The following is a 12,477-nucleotide window of genomic DNA, read 5'->3' as shown; positions in this document are numbered from 1 at the left end:
TCGTTCTACTGTAGGCTTCATTCTTGAATAGGTCAGCGGCCATAACAATGTTGGGGTATCTCGTTTTGACAGGGGCTGATTGCCTGGTAGGAACTTAAAAAATTCATGTAACCAGGTAACTTGATGGTGGTACAATCAGCATCTCCCAGCTCTAGAGCATGGTGTGGAAGAAAAGGCAGCATGAAACTACCAATAAATGTATTTGCTGCAGTGGCCTACTTAAAAAAATTGACCCCTCCCCCCCCCCCTCCCCCCTCCACAAGATACTGCGTGACACCATGTCTGGATTAAAGATAGTATATACTCAGGGCCTGTGCACATATCTAAGCATAGGAGGTGTTTTATTGCGTGTGTCAAGTTACTTCATATTTGAACCATGAAGTTGCAGCTCAAACTGTCAATTTAACCCCCTTCTTAAAAATTTACAATACCCACAATGGTAATAAATTCATAATTAAGAAAGGTGAAGAACAAAGTTTATTTAAAGAAATATGCTAGACCGTGCAAACTTCAGAAATAAGGTGTCTGGCAACACATTAAAGGAACGCTGTCCCACTGAGAAATATCACTTGAGCACAAACACCACCAGTGCTTTGTCATGAAATGTATGAATCTCTTTAAAGCAAATAGAAAATAAAACTGCTGAAGGTATAATTACAACCAATTTCTCTGTGCAAATCCGGTCTTCCAAATGTGCAACTGCACTCAAACTTACAGCATCTTATGTCAACATTTTGATTTGATTCTTCATGCTGATTCTAGTTTATGATGTTTTTCTTCATATACAAAACTTAAGGCCCTGGAAACAAAGGACAGTCACATATCTAACCTTCATGAGCAATTGGTGTAAACTTTACAGACGTGGAACTTTTTCAGGTTGTTCTCAGTACGAATACCATTAATTATAAGATTACTGTGTTTATGTTGGTGTATCCCCCATCCACCACCTTGGATTAAGGCCTGTCAAATTAATTACAGTAAAATAAAGGGCTGCTTTCACAGACTTGTATCAGCACTAATTTAGAAGTATGCAACAGAATTGTATGTAGAGTTGTCCAAAACTAGTGTTAATCAAGGTCTGTGAAACCAGCTGAAACTGTACTAACGTTTGTGTCGACTTCAATGAATCAATGAATGGCTGCTGGTTGGAAGTATCTGAAACGCATTTGGTAAGTTATAGGTTGACCTTTGTATTTGGTTTTGGTAGTCAAGAGATGACATTTCCAATTGTACATTTTAACAGTATTAAGTCATTTGCATTTACATGTATTTGACTAGTCTACATCTACGCAATACAAACTGGCCTTAGACCAAAAATGGCTGAACATCACTACTGAATCACTACTTCAGATCTTGCTTACATCAACATGCTACAACAACACATTTATCCTCACAAAACTCGGTTGAAGATCATATAACTCTTTGAAGAGGGAATGCTGTAGTGCATATTGGTATTCTGCATGCATCATTATTACCTCTTGTTGTGCCGGTAAAACCAAATCCCCTTAAGATCCATCATCAAACTCAGCTAACCCGGCTAGATGATTTGGAATACATAAATAAGCATCATCTGTAGGCTTTACCTTATTCTGGCGTATGACAATCTATCCCACCTTTATTATCAGGAATGGAAATAGTTATACTGTGTAAAGAAATAAGGTAATAAAACATACACTGAGAAACAAGAAATGCAGGTGAAAAGGTAGGTGTTTTACGGTTTCTCTTGACCATGCATTTTTATGATCTAATCTTATTTTTTTTCCCCTGCCACTTGATGTCATGCTGACACAGCATTACTGTACTGAAAGCTACATTTTAATACATATGGTAATGGAAGTAAAATGCAAATAATTTTCAACCAAAATACTCAGGATTTGTACATTTTGTAATATCACTGCAGTATGTATAGCAGAGGTACTGAACAAATGCTGAGATTTGAATACCTTGTACTAAATCTAGGGTTAACACTAGGCTCAGACTTAACTCTGAGTGGAAAGGGAATATATGTTATTATGTAGTCTAGCACTGAAGGTAATATATACCTATTTTTAGTTTTTAATTATTACTATTCTGCCAGAACTTCCAAAGCCTCTGAAACTCACACAAATACTTCAAAAGTAATTAAACTTACCACACTTGTAAACATATTAAGAAACTTTTGTTGAAAATGATTGACATGTCACATAGTACAGCTGCCACATTGTGTTAAATGGGCATTTTCTAAAGTTTACAAAAATCTTCTTGTCTGAACCCATTAGAACTTTCTTAACTAACTAAAAAATTAATTGGGTTGTTGGTTTGTTTGAACAATGGAATTCGTTACTATTGTCTGATAGGCAAGGTGGCGTTAGGTGTATCATGGTGGTGGTTGCATCTTTATTCATCTGTATTTTTGGTGGGAATTGCCCACCTGGCGTCAGAACAACCATTTCATGAATCACGCCTTCACAATGTTTTACACACCTGACACATAACTCACAAGCTGATGGCCTAGATTTAGATTTGTTGGAATTAAGTGGATTGGTCACATGGTTTGGTGTCCAGGCTGCGTCATATGAATGTGATTTAGATTTGTCATTTGGCAAGTCATTTTCTCAGATCTTGGAAGCCATGTTGCATTTTTGGAAAAAAAATACTTCTGCCATATTCACTGACTTTCTTAGTTTGATTAAAATGAAACTATACATGCTTCAATAAGGTAATGTTCTCTCTCGATATTCATCATTTAAACTTCCATAAAGTATGGGACATGGGCCAATCAAATTTCAGCTTAGATTCCTAAAGAGAAACTGTGGTCTTTAGGACCCTGAGGAATCACGGTGGTGGCAGCCACAGTGGCTCTGGGGAAAAACCCATCCTGTCTGTGAGGTGGAGCCAAAATGGTTTCTTGGCCTGTTCCTTGAGAAACCCATGAACACTTGAGTGTAATGCTGAAAAGTATCAGATCTATAGTGGCACACATCAGGAAGCAATACATGGGCAATATGAGCTTCCAGAGAGTGACAAGTGTAGAATAGCATCACTACCTTACTGGTTTATGATTCAAACAAAACAGGGGCCAAATACTGGTGGAGAGGCTACTTCTTCACACTAGAGGCTAGTTTTCACACTGTGGTGCCCAAAGCTGAAAAAAGCATTCCAGATTAGGACCAACTAAGGTAGTGCACCAAGTCTTCCTTGGCATCTCCTACCATTTAAATACTGTGTTCTTAGATCTAGTCTTATATCCACATTATTATAATAATATTAGTATACATACAATTACCCATGTATACAGCTGGAGTTGTACTGGAGCAATCCAGGTAATGTTTCTTGCTCAAGGGTACAACAGCAGTGTCACCCATGTGGGATTGAAGCCATGACCCAGAGCCCTGAGCACTACTCCACACTGCTGCCCAGGTGCTTCACAGATGTGTGACAAACTCCTGTTAGCAACCTGAAACACCTTTTAACATTTTCTGCAACACACATTAAAAAAGCATATCAGATCTAACAGGTCCTTGATGACATGCCAAACAAGACATCTTTGGTTGTGTGAGTCTTACAGAAAAGACTGACACCTATATTTAACGATTTGATGATTATGGTTTGCAGAAAATGGGCATTCATACCACAACTAATAGGAATGTTGCTTAACAAATTGTCCAAGCCTAGTGCTTTTAGCTAAAACACACACGTTTATGTCTGTCTTCACCACGTTTATTGACTTATTACCTGAAACCTGTAGAGTTGTATGATTTAAAAAGGCTCTAGCTTCCCTGCAACACTTTTACTAAAGGTTGAATATCAAGGTTGTACATGTAGGCTTAGTAGGTAGAGTTCGGTTATCTAACAGGTAGTAGAAAGTTAGATGGAAAGTAAAGCAGTGATTCAAATCAAGATCAGGGTATTAAATAAAATAGGTTAATACAAATAAGATGACAACACCTCATAGCGTGAATTATTCAAGTGTCAGTAAATATAGTGCCAATAATTATTGAATCATTATATTTACTGTGATGTGAATCGTCAATAATTTGATTTAATATAATAATTAAGCGAGAAAGTAAAAAGTTAAAGCGAAGTAAGGTATCGCAGGTCATGTCTGTAGGGCAGACTGAGGTCAGACAGCAGACCGCAGGTACAATGGATGGACCAGGAACACACCTGTGCTCTTCCCTTTGCACGGATCCCAGAGGCGCACAGATGCGGGATTTAACACTGTAATTCAAGGACACCATCAATAATACCCAATTTCTGTCTCTTGCAAGACACTTTTATGTGTTTTAAGCAGCAGAATGACCACCAATTATACCCTTACTAAAACCTGGCTTCTGCACTCAGGTGTATGTGCCCTGCATACTCACCATGTTGAAGCAGTGTAGGACTCAACTGTTTCACGCCAGCTGTCTTACTGAACACCCCGAGTCGGAAATCCAGCGGCTCGGAGCACATAAAGCCTTCTTGATGTTGTTGATATTTGCAAATAATAACTTTGACTTAACCAACACAACCTACCCCCGCCGTAATTATCACAATCATACAGCACTGGCCACAATTGATTCAGCCCAGCTCTGCTCCTTACTGTTTTCAACTGCTGTAGAGGTCACGCTAGGACCCTCAGTAAGAAGCTGTCTGCTCTTTTCGCCTGATAGCAAGCGAGAATGAAAGACACTTATCCGTTAAAAAGTATCCCACAGATCATAATAATATAACTATTCAAGCATTACATATCATTGGTGATAAAAACGTGTGAATCCCCCAAATCTCCGGGAGAATGTGTTTATTTAAGGCGTTTTCAGGCATTTGTGTTGGGTGCATTAGGGAAATGAAAGGACCACGCTTTCCTGCAGCCGGCAGTGCTGTCTCTGCGGCTGCACAGAGGTGAGCACGCACGTCACTCGGCTGCTGGGTTAACTGTTTGCGGTCCTTTCTGTGTAATGTCTGGAAAAGCACTGGTCATGCTTTTGATACAGGCATAATGACATCTAGACCGATCTGCGGTGCGCTATTCGACTTTGATGTTATACTTTAATATTAAAATCCAGAAAGCGAACCAGCAGAACAATTCCAGAAAAGGTGGTGTGATGCATACAAGTAGTACTGGCTACCTGCGTACACCGCTAAATGGCTTGGGGGAACTAAAATACACATTACTTTACATTACATTATTATTTTAGTATTACTGGAATGCATTGTTATGAGATGTCTATCTGTAGATTTATGTATCTATTTATTCATTGTGTGTTATTAGGGCAGTCTTGTTTGAAAATCACAGAAAATCCAGATTTATATTACGGTGATGTCTCGTTTATGACAGTACCTCTGGGAAAAGTGTCTTCCGTCCTGCTGTATATTGCAATAAAAAGAGTCCAGCAGAGAGACACAGGAAAAAAGCTAATATCGACACTGTAAGCTGGAAATAAATACAAAATAATAACCATTTTTATATATCATGTTACTCGGAAGTGCACTGTCAGACTAGTGTATTTTTAGTGAGGTTACCCAGAGGTCACGTATTATAGTTGGTATTTAATCTGAAAAGGGCTTTCATAGAGTTGAAAAGTAAACGTGGTAATATAATGGGAATGCACTTATTGTTGGGGTGAATCTTTTTTAATATTTTAATAGTAGTAGTAGTAGTAGTAGAAGTATTGATATACAATGGAACTCTAAATTACACAATACACTGATTATTTGCTTAATTGGTAAAAGTTAGCATGTTTCCCTGGTCTCTGATTAATGAATCTGTCTATAAAATGTGAAGAAGACTGGTTCTCCATACAATCCAAGATTGCAGAGCCCTCCATGACCGCAAATCTGTGAGTGTAGTGAACCATTACTGATGAATCATTATGATTTTGTCTGGTTTAAATTAGCTAAAGTTTGTTTGAGAGACAAATGACACAACAAAGAACATTGTATCACTAATCAGATCTATATCCGAGTGAATGATCAGGGTGTGATGCTTCACACCTGGGCAAAAACAGTATAGAATAGATGTATGTATGTCCATTATGATATGACCTTATATGCAGGGATTGCTAGACATGAAAAATGCCCCCACAACCTCAGTGAAAACATTGCGGGGTCACCTTGTCATATGAACATAAGAAAATTTACAATTGAGAGGAGGCCATTCCCCCCATCGTGCTCATTTGGTGTCCATTAATAACTAAGTGATCCAAGGATCCTATCCAGTCTATTTTTAAATGTTACCAAATTGTGTCTTCAACCACATCGCTTGGGGAGTTTGTTCCAGATTGTGACGACTCTCTGTGTGAAAAAGTGTCTCCTGTTTTCTGTCTTGAATGCCTTGAAGCCCAATTTCCATTTGTGTCCCCGGTTCCGTGTGTCCCTGCTGATCTGGAAAAGCTCCTCTGGTTTGATGTGGTCGATGCCTTTCATGATTTTGAAATCTTGAATCAAATCCCCAAGTAGTCTTCTTTGTCATGTCATATACACCGATGAGCCATAAAATTATGACCTCCTGCCTAATATTGTGTAGGTCCCCCTTTTGCCGTCAAAACAGCCCTGACCCGTCGAGGCACGGACTCCACTAGACCTCTGAAGGTGTGCTGTGGTATCTGGCACCAAGACGTTAGCAGCAGATCCTTTAAGTCCTGTAAATTGCAAGGTGGCGCCTCCATGGATCGGACTTGTTTGTCCAGCACATCCCACAGATGCTCGATTGGACACCTTGAACTCGTGATTCATCAGACCAGGCCACCTTCCTCCATTGCTCCGTGGTCCAGTTCTGATGCTCACGTGCCCATTGTAGGCACTTTCGGCAGTGGACAGGGGTCAGCATTGGGACCCTGACTGTTCTGCGGCTACACAGCCACATACGCAACAAACTGCGATGCACTGTGTGTTCTGACACCTTTCTATCAGAACCAGCATTCACTTTTTCAGCAATTTGAGCTACAGTAGCTCGTCTGTTGGATCGGACCACATGGGCCAGCCTTTGCTCCCCACGTGCATCAATGAGCCTTGGCCGCCCATGACTCTGTCGTCGGTTCACCGCTTTTCCTTCCTTGGACCACTTTTGATAGATACTGACCACTGCAGACCGGGGACACCCCACAAGAGCTGCAGTTTTGGAGATGCTCTGACCAAGTCGTCTAGCCATCACAATTTGGCCCTTGTCAAAGTCGCTCAGATCCTTACACTTGCCCATTTTTCCTGCTTCTAACACATCAACTTTGAGGACAAAATGTTCACTTGCTGCCTAATATCCCACCCACTGACAGGTGCCATGATAACGAGATTATCAGTGTTTTTCACTTCACCTGTCAGTGCTCATAATGTTATGGCTGATCGGTGTATGCTGTAAACAATGGTCCTGGAGAGTCTCAGTCAGTCATTCTAGTTTTAGAGGTGTTTTCAGTACCCTGCTAAAAATGACTACTAGAGATGATAATCAATTATATTATGTCATTTGAGAGCTAGTTTGGAATGAAAACCTCCTACAGAGGTTGGAGACAGGAGGAAGTGCCCAATGCTGGTGAAATATACAGCTCCTCACCACATTCCTTCATCTCTGTCTATCTGGGGGTCTTACCTGTAGACCATAGGCATAATTTATGAGTGGGGGGGAGACATGCCCCCACAATTTAAAAAAATGTGGCAATTCATCACCCCCTACTTTTTGAAAGATGGGAATACAGTTTCACTGAATGTCCCACCCATTTTTGAAATGAAACTTCTGCCCCTGCTGTGGCCTGACAAGATTGGAATAGTCTCTGATTGTGTCTGTCTGTTGGTAAACCTATGGCAGTGCAATTATCTCCTAATCCTATGTTCCAAAATTGTTACGTTAATTTATTCCTAATAGACAAAAAATACATTCTTTAATGGTTTCGTGCTAGCAGTAATAGTGAAATTACAGCTGTATGACATGGAGTTTTTGGGTTTTTTTTAAGGAAGAATTTTGATAAAATGACTATAATATCTATATGTATATATCTGTGTGTGTATATAGATAGATAGATAGATAGATAGATAGATAGATAGATCTGTTGTAAAGTGCTAATTTCTTCCTTAGGTTGAAGTGAAAGCCGGGAGGGAAGTGAGAAGCAGTGAGTTATTGAGTAAGGTTAGTGGGACAATTTCCAATTCAACATGGCTGTAGCATAGTGCGGCCTGTCCACAGAGAGAAGATTCTGCAGATAAAATGTATTGCTCTCATCCTTCACATGAATTGTTTAACACACCATGTCCACTCTCCACTGTTTATGTGGGATTTAAAGATAATCAATCTCTGAAAGCATGATGAGCTACTGTGAACCTGTTATAGAGACTCCATACTAGATCAGAGTTATCACACTGTTTTGGAGGGGCGTAAGCAATTGTTGCTAATGACTACTCGAAAAAACAAATGTCCTTTACTGTAGGTGTATTCCCCTCCCTTGCTCTTAAATATGCTTTAAATTAAAGATTACTGAATGCAGTTCACATTATAAGTTTAATACATCTTAATGCTTTCAAGGCTAAGGTGCAGCAGGAGATAAAGTCACTATCCATTGCTGTGCAGAAATGCAGAATTGTGTATATTGTTTTGCAACAGACTTTCCAGATTGTTGTGTGACAATGTGTTTTGCCCTATACTCTTACTTATTAACCATAAGACATTTCAGAAGCTTTTATGCTTGCATGGTTAGTTAGCATCTTTGAAAATAATGTTTTTATAATATTTTTAGGGATGGTCAATACAGTTATTTTTGGCTCTAATAGTGCCACTTGGAAATTAGAAATCTATTGTACTTGTGCAATCAGTATCTCTGTATTCATAATTACAAAGTGAAAATGTCCATATACTGTTAAAAAATATAATTTTGTTTAAGTATGTACATATTAGATTTCTATACACAATAAGGGGATTTGGGCACATGATGATTATGAATAAAAAGTAACCGCATATATTCACAGAAAGAACATAATTATCTTTAAATCAAGCGTATACATGTCACATTTCTCACAGGCAGTATGTGTCAGCAACATGTGTAGTTGTTTTTAAGTATATGCTCTTGTGGTGTGAAGTGACTCTTTAGTTTGTTGTTGTTCTCTGCTGCTGTAGTTGTGTTTCAACTCGAGTTACATGAAACCCCAATCCTGGTGCTGAAGTGTTCTGCTGATTTTACATAAAAAGGAAAAGCTTATTGATCCCAGTACCTCGTCAAACCATCGCTTCCAGGGAATCAGCATCCACACCATGGTATAGCGGTTTGATCAGTGCAGTCGCTACTCTTGTGCTGCAAGGCCTTTATTGTTCATTATACAGACACTGTATTTCTGGAAAAGAAAAACCGCACTGTGAATAAATGGGCTAAAGGAAAAAAATGCAGTGACACTGAGTCGATGTTGTTTAAGACTTGAAAGCTTTTAAAACTAAGGTTTACTCCATGTCAAATGCTGCCACAGTACATGCCAGAGACATTCAACTCTGTTCTCAGTAGAGAACCTAATAATTAATAAGTTAAGGTAAATCAAGTTCAGTTCAGACTTATATTGAGGTGAAGAGGAGGCCTATATACGTATGTGAAAGTGCCCTGCTGAGCTTTATGTACAATAGTTATTTTTCTGTGTGGAAAATACAGGCCTTTTTAATTGATGTTTGACATTTGATGTGCATACAGAACCGTATAGAGCTGCAAAATATAATACTCATAAACATGTCTTATATATTATTTTTGTGTACAAATGGAAACTTCCAACAAACGTGCAGAACAGAGAGCAGAATTATGAAACGGAATGCTAGACCTATCACATCATATTTAATTAATCCTTGCTTGCACCAACCTAAAGACAAGACAGACAATCCAGGTCCTCCTTCTGTCATTGTCCTTCTGAAGAAAAGCAGTCTTTTGCTTTCATAGAGCTCCTACTGGAGGAATTCATCACACTAGGGTGGTGTGGCACACACACGGGTGAACTCAGCATGAGGCCTGAGAGACAGCTCATTTGAATCCTTTATATTTACTTTCTGGTCTTTTTAAAACAAATTTAGCCTCTCAGATTGTCAAGCCTCTGAGGTAGAATCTTTGTTTCAGGAGACATTTGATTTCACGTGGAGTACCATAGACTGTCATGTTTTTTTTAAAATTTCACGAACAAATGTAGGGAGGGGCAGAACTCATTTGAGGGGACAAAATATCTAAAGCAAGATGCAGGCATTCACAACTTTACACATAGGTACAATAAAATAATTTGTATCATTTCAGAAAGCAATTGAAAGTCAGTAGAGTGATGGTGGAAATGTACAAAATCATAATTTCACTGTTTTCTTAATTTGTGTTCCCATGTAGTGTATAGGATACATATCCAATACATTTCTTATCCAATTTTCTTTAAACTTAGCTCTAATGCACAAGCAAATACACATATTGAAGTAGTATGTCTATAATTAATCAATACACCATAATCATTTTTAGTTCATCTTTGTATGTAATGGCTCTTTTTTTGCATCACAAAGCTGCTGAGCATTTAACATCAATATTTTCCTTTGTTAATCAAACACATTTTGAAACCTATACCATTGATCTAGCCCCACAGTGACTCTGTGCGCTGTGTAAGAACCTCAACATAGCACCCTTTGTGTACCGAAGCTATGAGAATGGTTTCAAGCATACTATTGAAGTCTCTTTGGTGCAATTCTTTTCTACAGCTATGCAAATGTTCATGCAAATGCCAAAATCTTTGAATTATTTATAAATTGTGATGGCATTTAAACCCACAACTGTTCACTTCAATTGAAACAGAATATTTTAATTATTTTCTAGCATTCTTTTGTCCCTTGCACATTTTCTTTCCTACAACTAAGAATATGTGAAAAGCCGAATGTTTTTACACAGCTGGGTTACAACACCAGCAATTTAGGTCCAGTCTGTGGGTCATTAATCAAACATTTCAACATTAAAGGAAAAAGGTGAATGTTGCAGGAATGGAAACAGTCCTAGAATACAGAGGCAATACAAAGTAATGCAACACAAGAGATATTTCAATAGCCTATTTCATGTCAAGGATCTCATGACCTCCAAAACAAACAAAAAAACTATCCAGCTGAATAACCAGAATTGTGTTCAAAACTGACTATATCTCATTAATAGCTACAGTGAGTTGCTATAAACTGCACGTTACACATTAAACTGCTCACTTACTGTCTCAGGTAAATACTTTCTGGTCATGGGGTAAATATTTTCTGAATGAATGAAGGTTCTAGAACCCAGGCTGCACATACATGTAAATATCATAATTTACAATAACATGAAATTAATTAAGCAATTTGGCATTTGATTCTAGAGAGAAGAAAAACAAAGTTAGTATTATTCCATGCAGATAACTTCTTTAATTCTAAAATATATACAAATCTAGAATTTGTATTTAATCTTTGGTTTCAAATGTCATGTTTTATGGACACATCCTTGCCATTTTTCAAAATATATTTATCCTCTGGCTCTCAACGATGTGCTTTGTGCAGAAAACATGCTTCATTCCAATATAGGCCTAAAGAGAAAAATGTAGAAAGTGCCAAAGAACAAAATGTGGGACACTACCCTTTTGAAGATCTTTCTTTTGTATCTTCTGAAGAAATACGATGTCTGAAAACATGTATTTTTGTTTGGTTTGTATGATTTAAATTTGATTTGAATTGTGTGATCTGTGTTTTACATTTACATTTAATACAACTCACATTACACCTGAAAATAAGGCCTATTGAGCTTCTTGTGCATGAACTTCACGCTCACTTACGCTGCTTTTGACTACATTCTCATTGTCCAGATGAATGGCATGTTAGAACATTACAATAACAATACAATACTGTTTCACATCTCCCTCTGTCCATTAATTCTCCCCACTTTAATTATCAAATTTTGACGAATTTTTTAATTTGCTAATTTCCTTACCATAAATGTTTGCAAGACCATCTCTGCTATAGCAGTATTATGATCTTGAAAACAGCTGAAAAATGCACCTGCTGTATAAGAAATAACACAGCCAGTACAGATTTCATATAAAGGGGCCGGCATCTCACGAGCCTTTCACAGCCCAGTCACAATGGTATAAGTGCCACCTCGACATTTCACTTGATAAAGGAATTCAGTTTTTACTAGACTTGCTCTAGAAAAACACTTAAATGTAGTTGATTCTAACGTCCCCCGATCAGTGCCACGGTCTTCATTGTTTTTATGTCTGTGTAACATGAAATCTCGGTGAAACAAAAACATCTCTTGATATTCACACCCTTTTTATTTTCTGTGGCGATATCCCTTCAACACCGCATGTGAAGAATTATGCATGGCGTGTCTTTTTCATCTGCCATGAATATTCAAAGGTTGTTAAGAATATTTAGCTGTACTGCCACCATAAAGAAATGCATCTGTAAATGGAGCAGTCAACTATAATTATTGAATTTGCTGCTAGTTAAAAAAAAGTGTGTTTGTTTTGGTGGCATAAATAAACTTTTCAATTACTGGAAAACATATATATAATAAGGAC

At 38.1% G+C, this 12,477-nt stretch overlaps 1 protein-coding gene across 2 annotated transcripts in view; it reads right to left on the bottom strand.

Moving 5' to 3' along the window:
• Window positions 1-4,585, bottom strand: part of tmem161b (transmembrane protein 161B) — a 28,404-nt gene extending 23,819 nt beyond the window's left edge. For both annotated transcript variants that reach the window (XM_066711877.1, XM_066711878.1), the window contains exon 1: window positions 4,347-4,585. In XM_066711877.1, the coding sequence (XP_066567974.1) occupies window positions 4,347-4,434 (88 nt within the window). In that variant the 5' untranslated portion in view covers window positions 4,435-4,585. The remainder of the gene's footprint in view (window positions 1-4,346) is intronic.
• Between the last annotated feature and the right edge of the window lie 7,892 nt (window positions 4,586-12,477).

The sequence above is a fragment of the Amia ocellicauda genome, chromosome 8 (assembly GCF_036373705.1).
Source record: "Amia ocellicauda isolate fAmiCal2 chromosome 8, fAmiCal2.hap1, whole genome shotgun sequence".
In the NCBI taxonomy this organism is placed as follows: domain Eukaryota; kingdom Metazoa; phylum Chordata; class Actinopteri; order Amiiformes; family Amiidae; genus Amia; species Amia ocellicauda.
The sequence above is the reverse complement of the archived record's forward strand: the minus strand, read 5'-3'. Positions and strand labels throughout refer to the sequence as shown.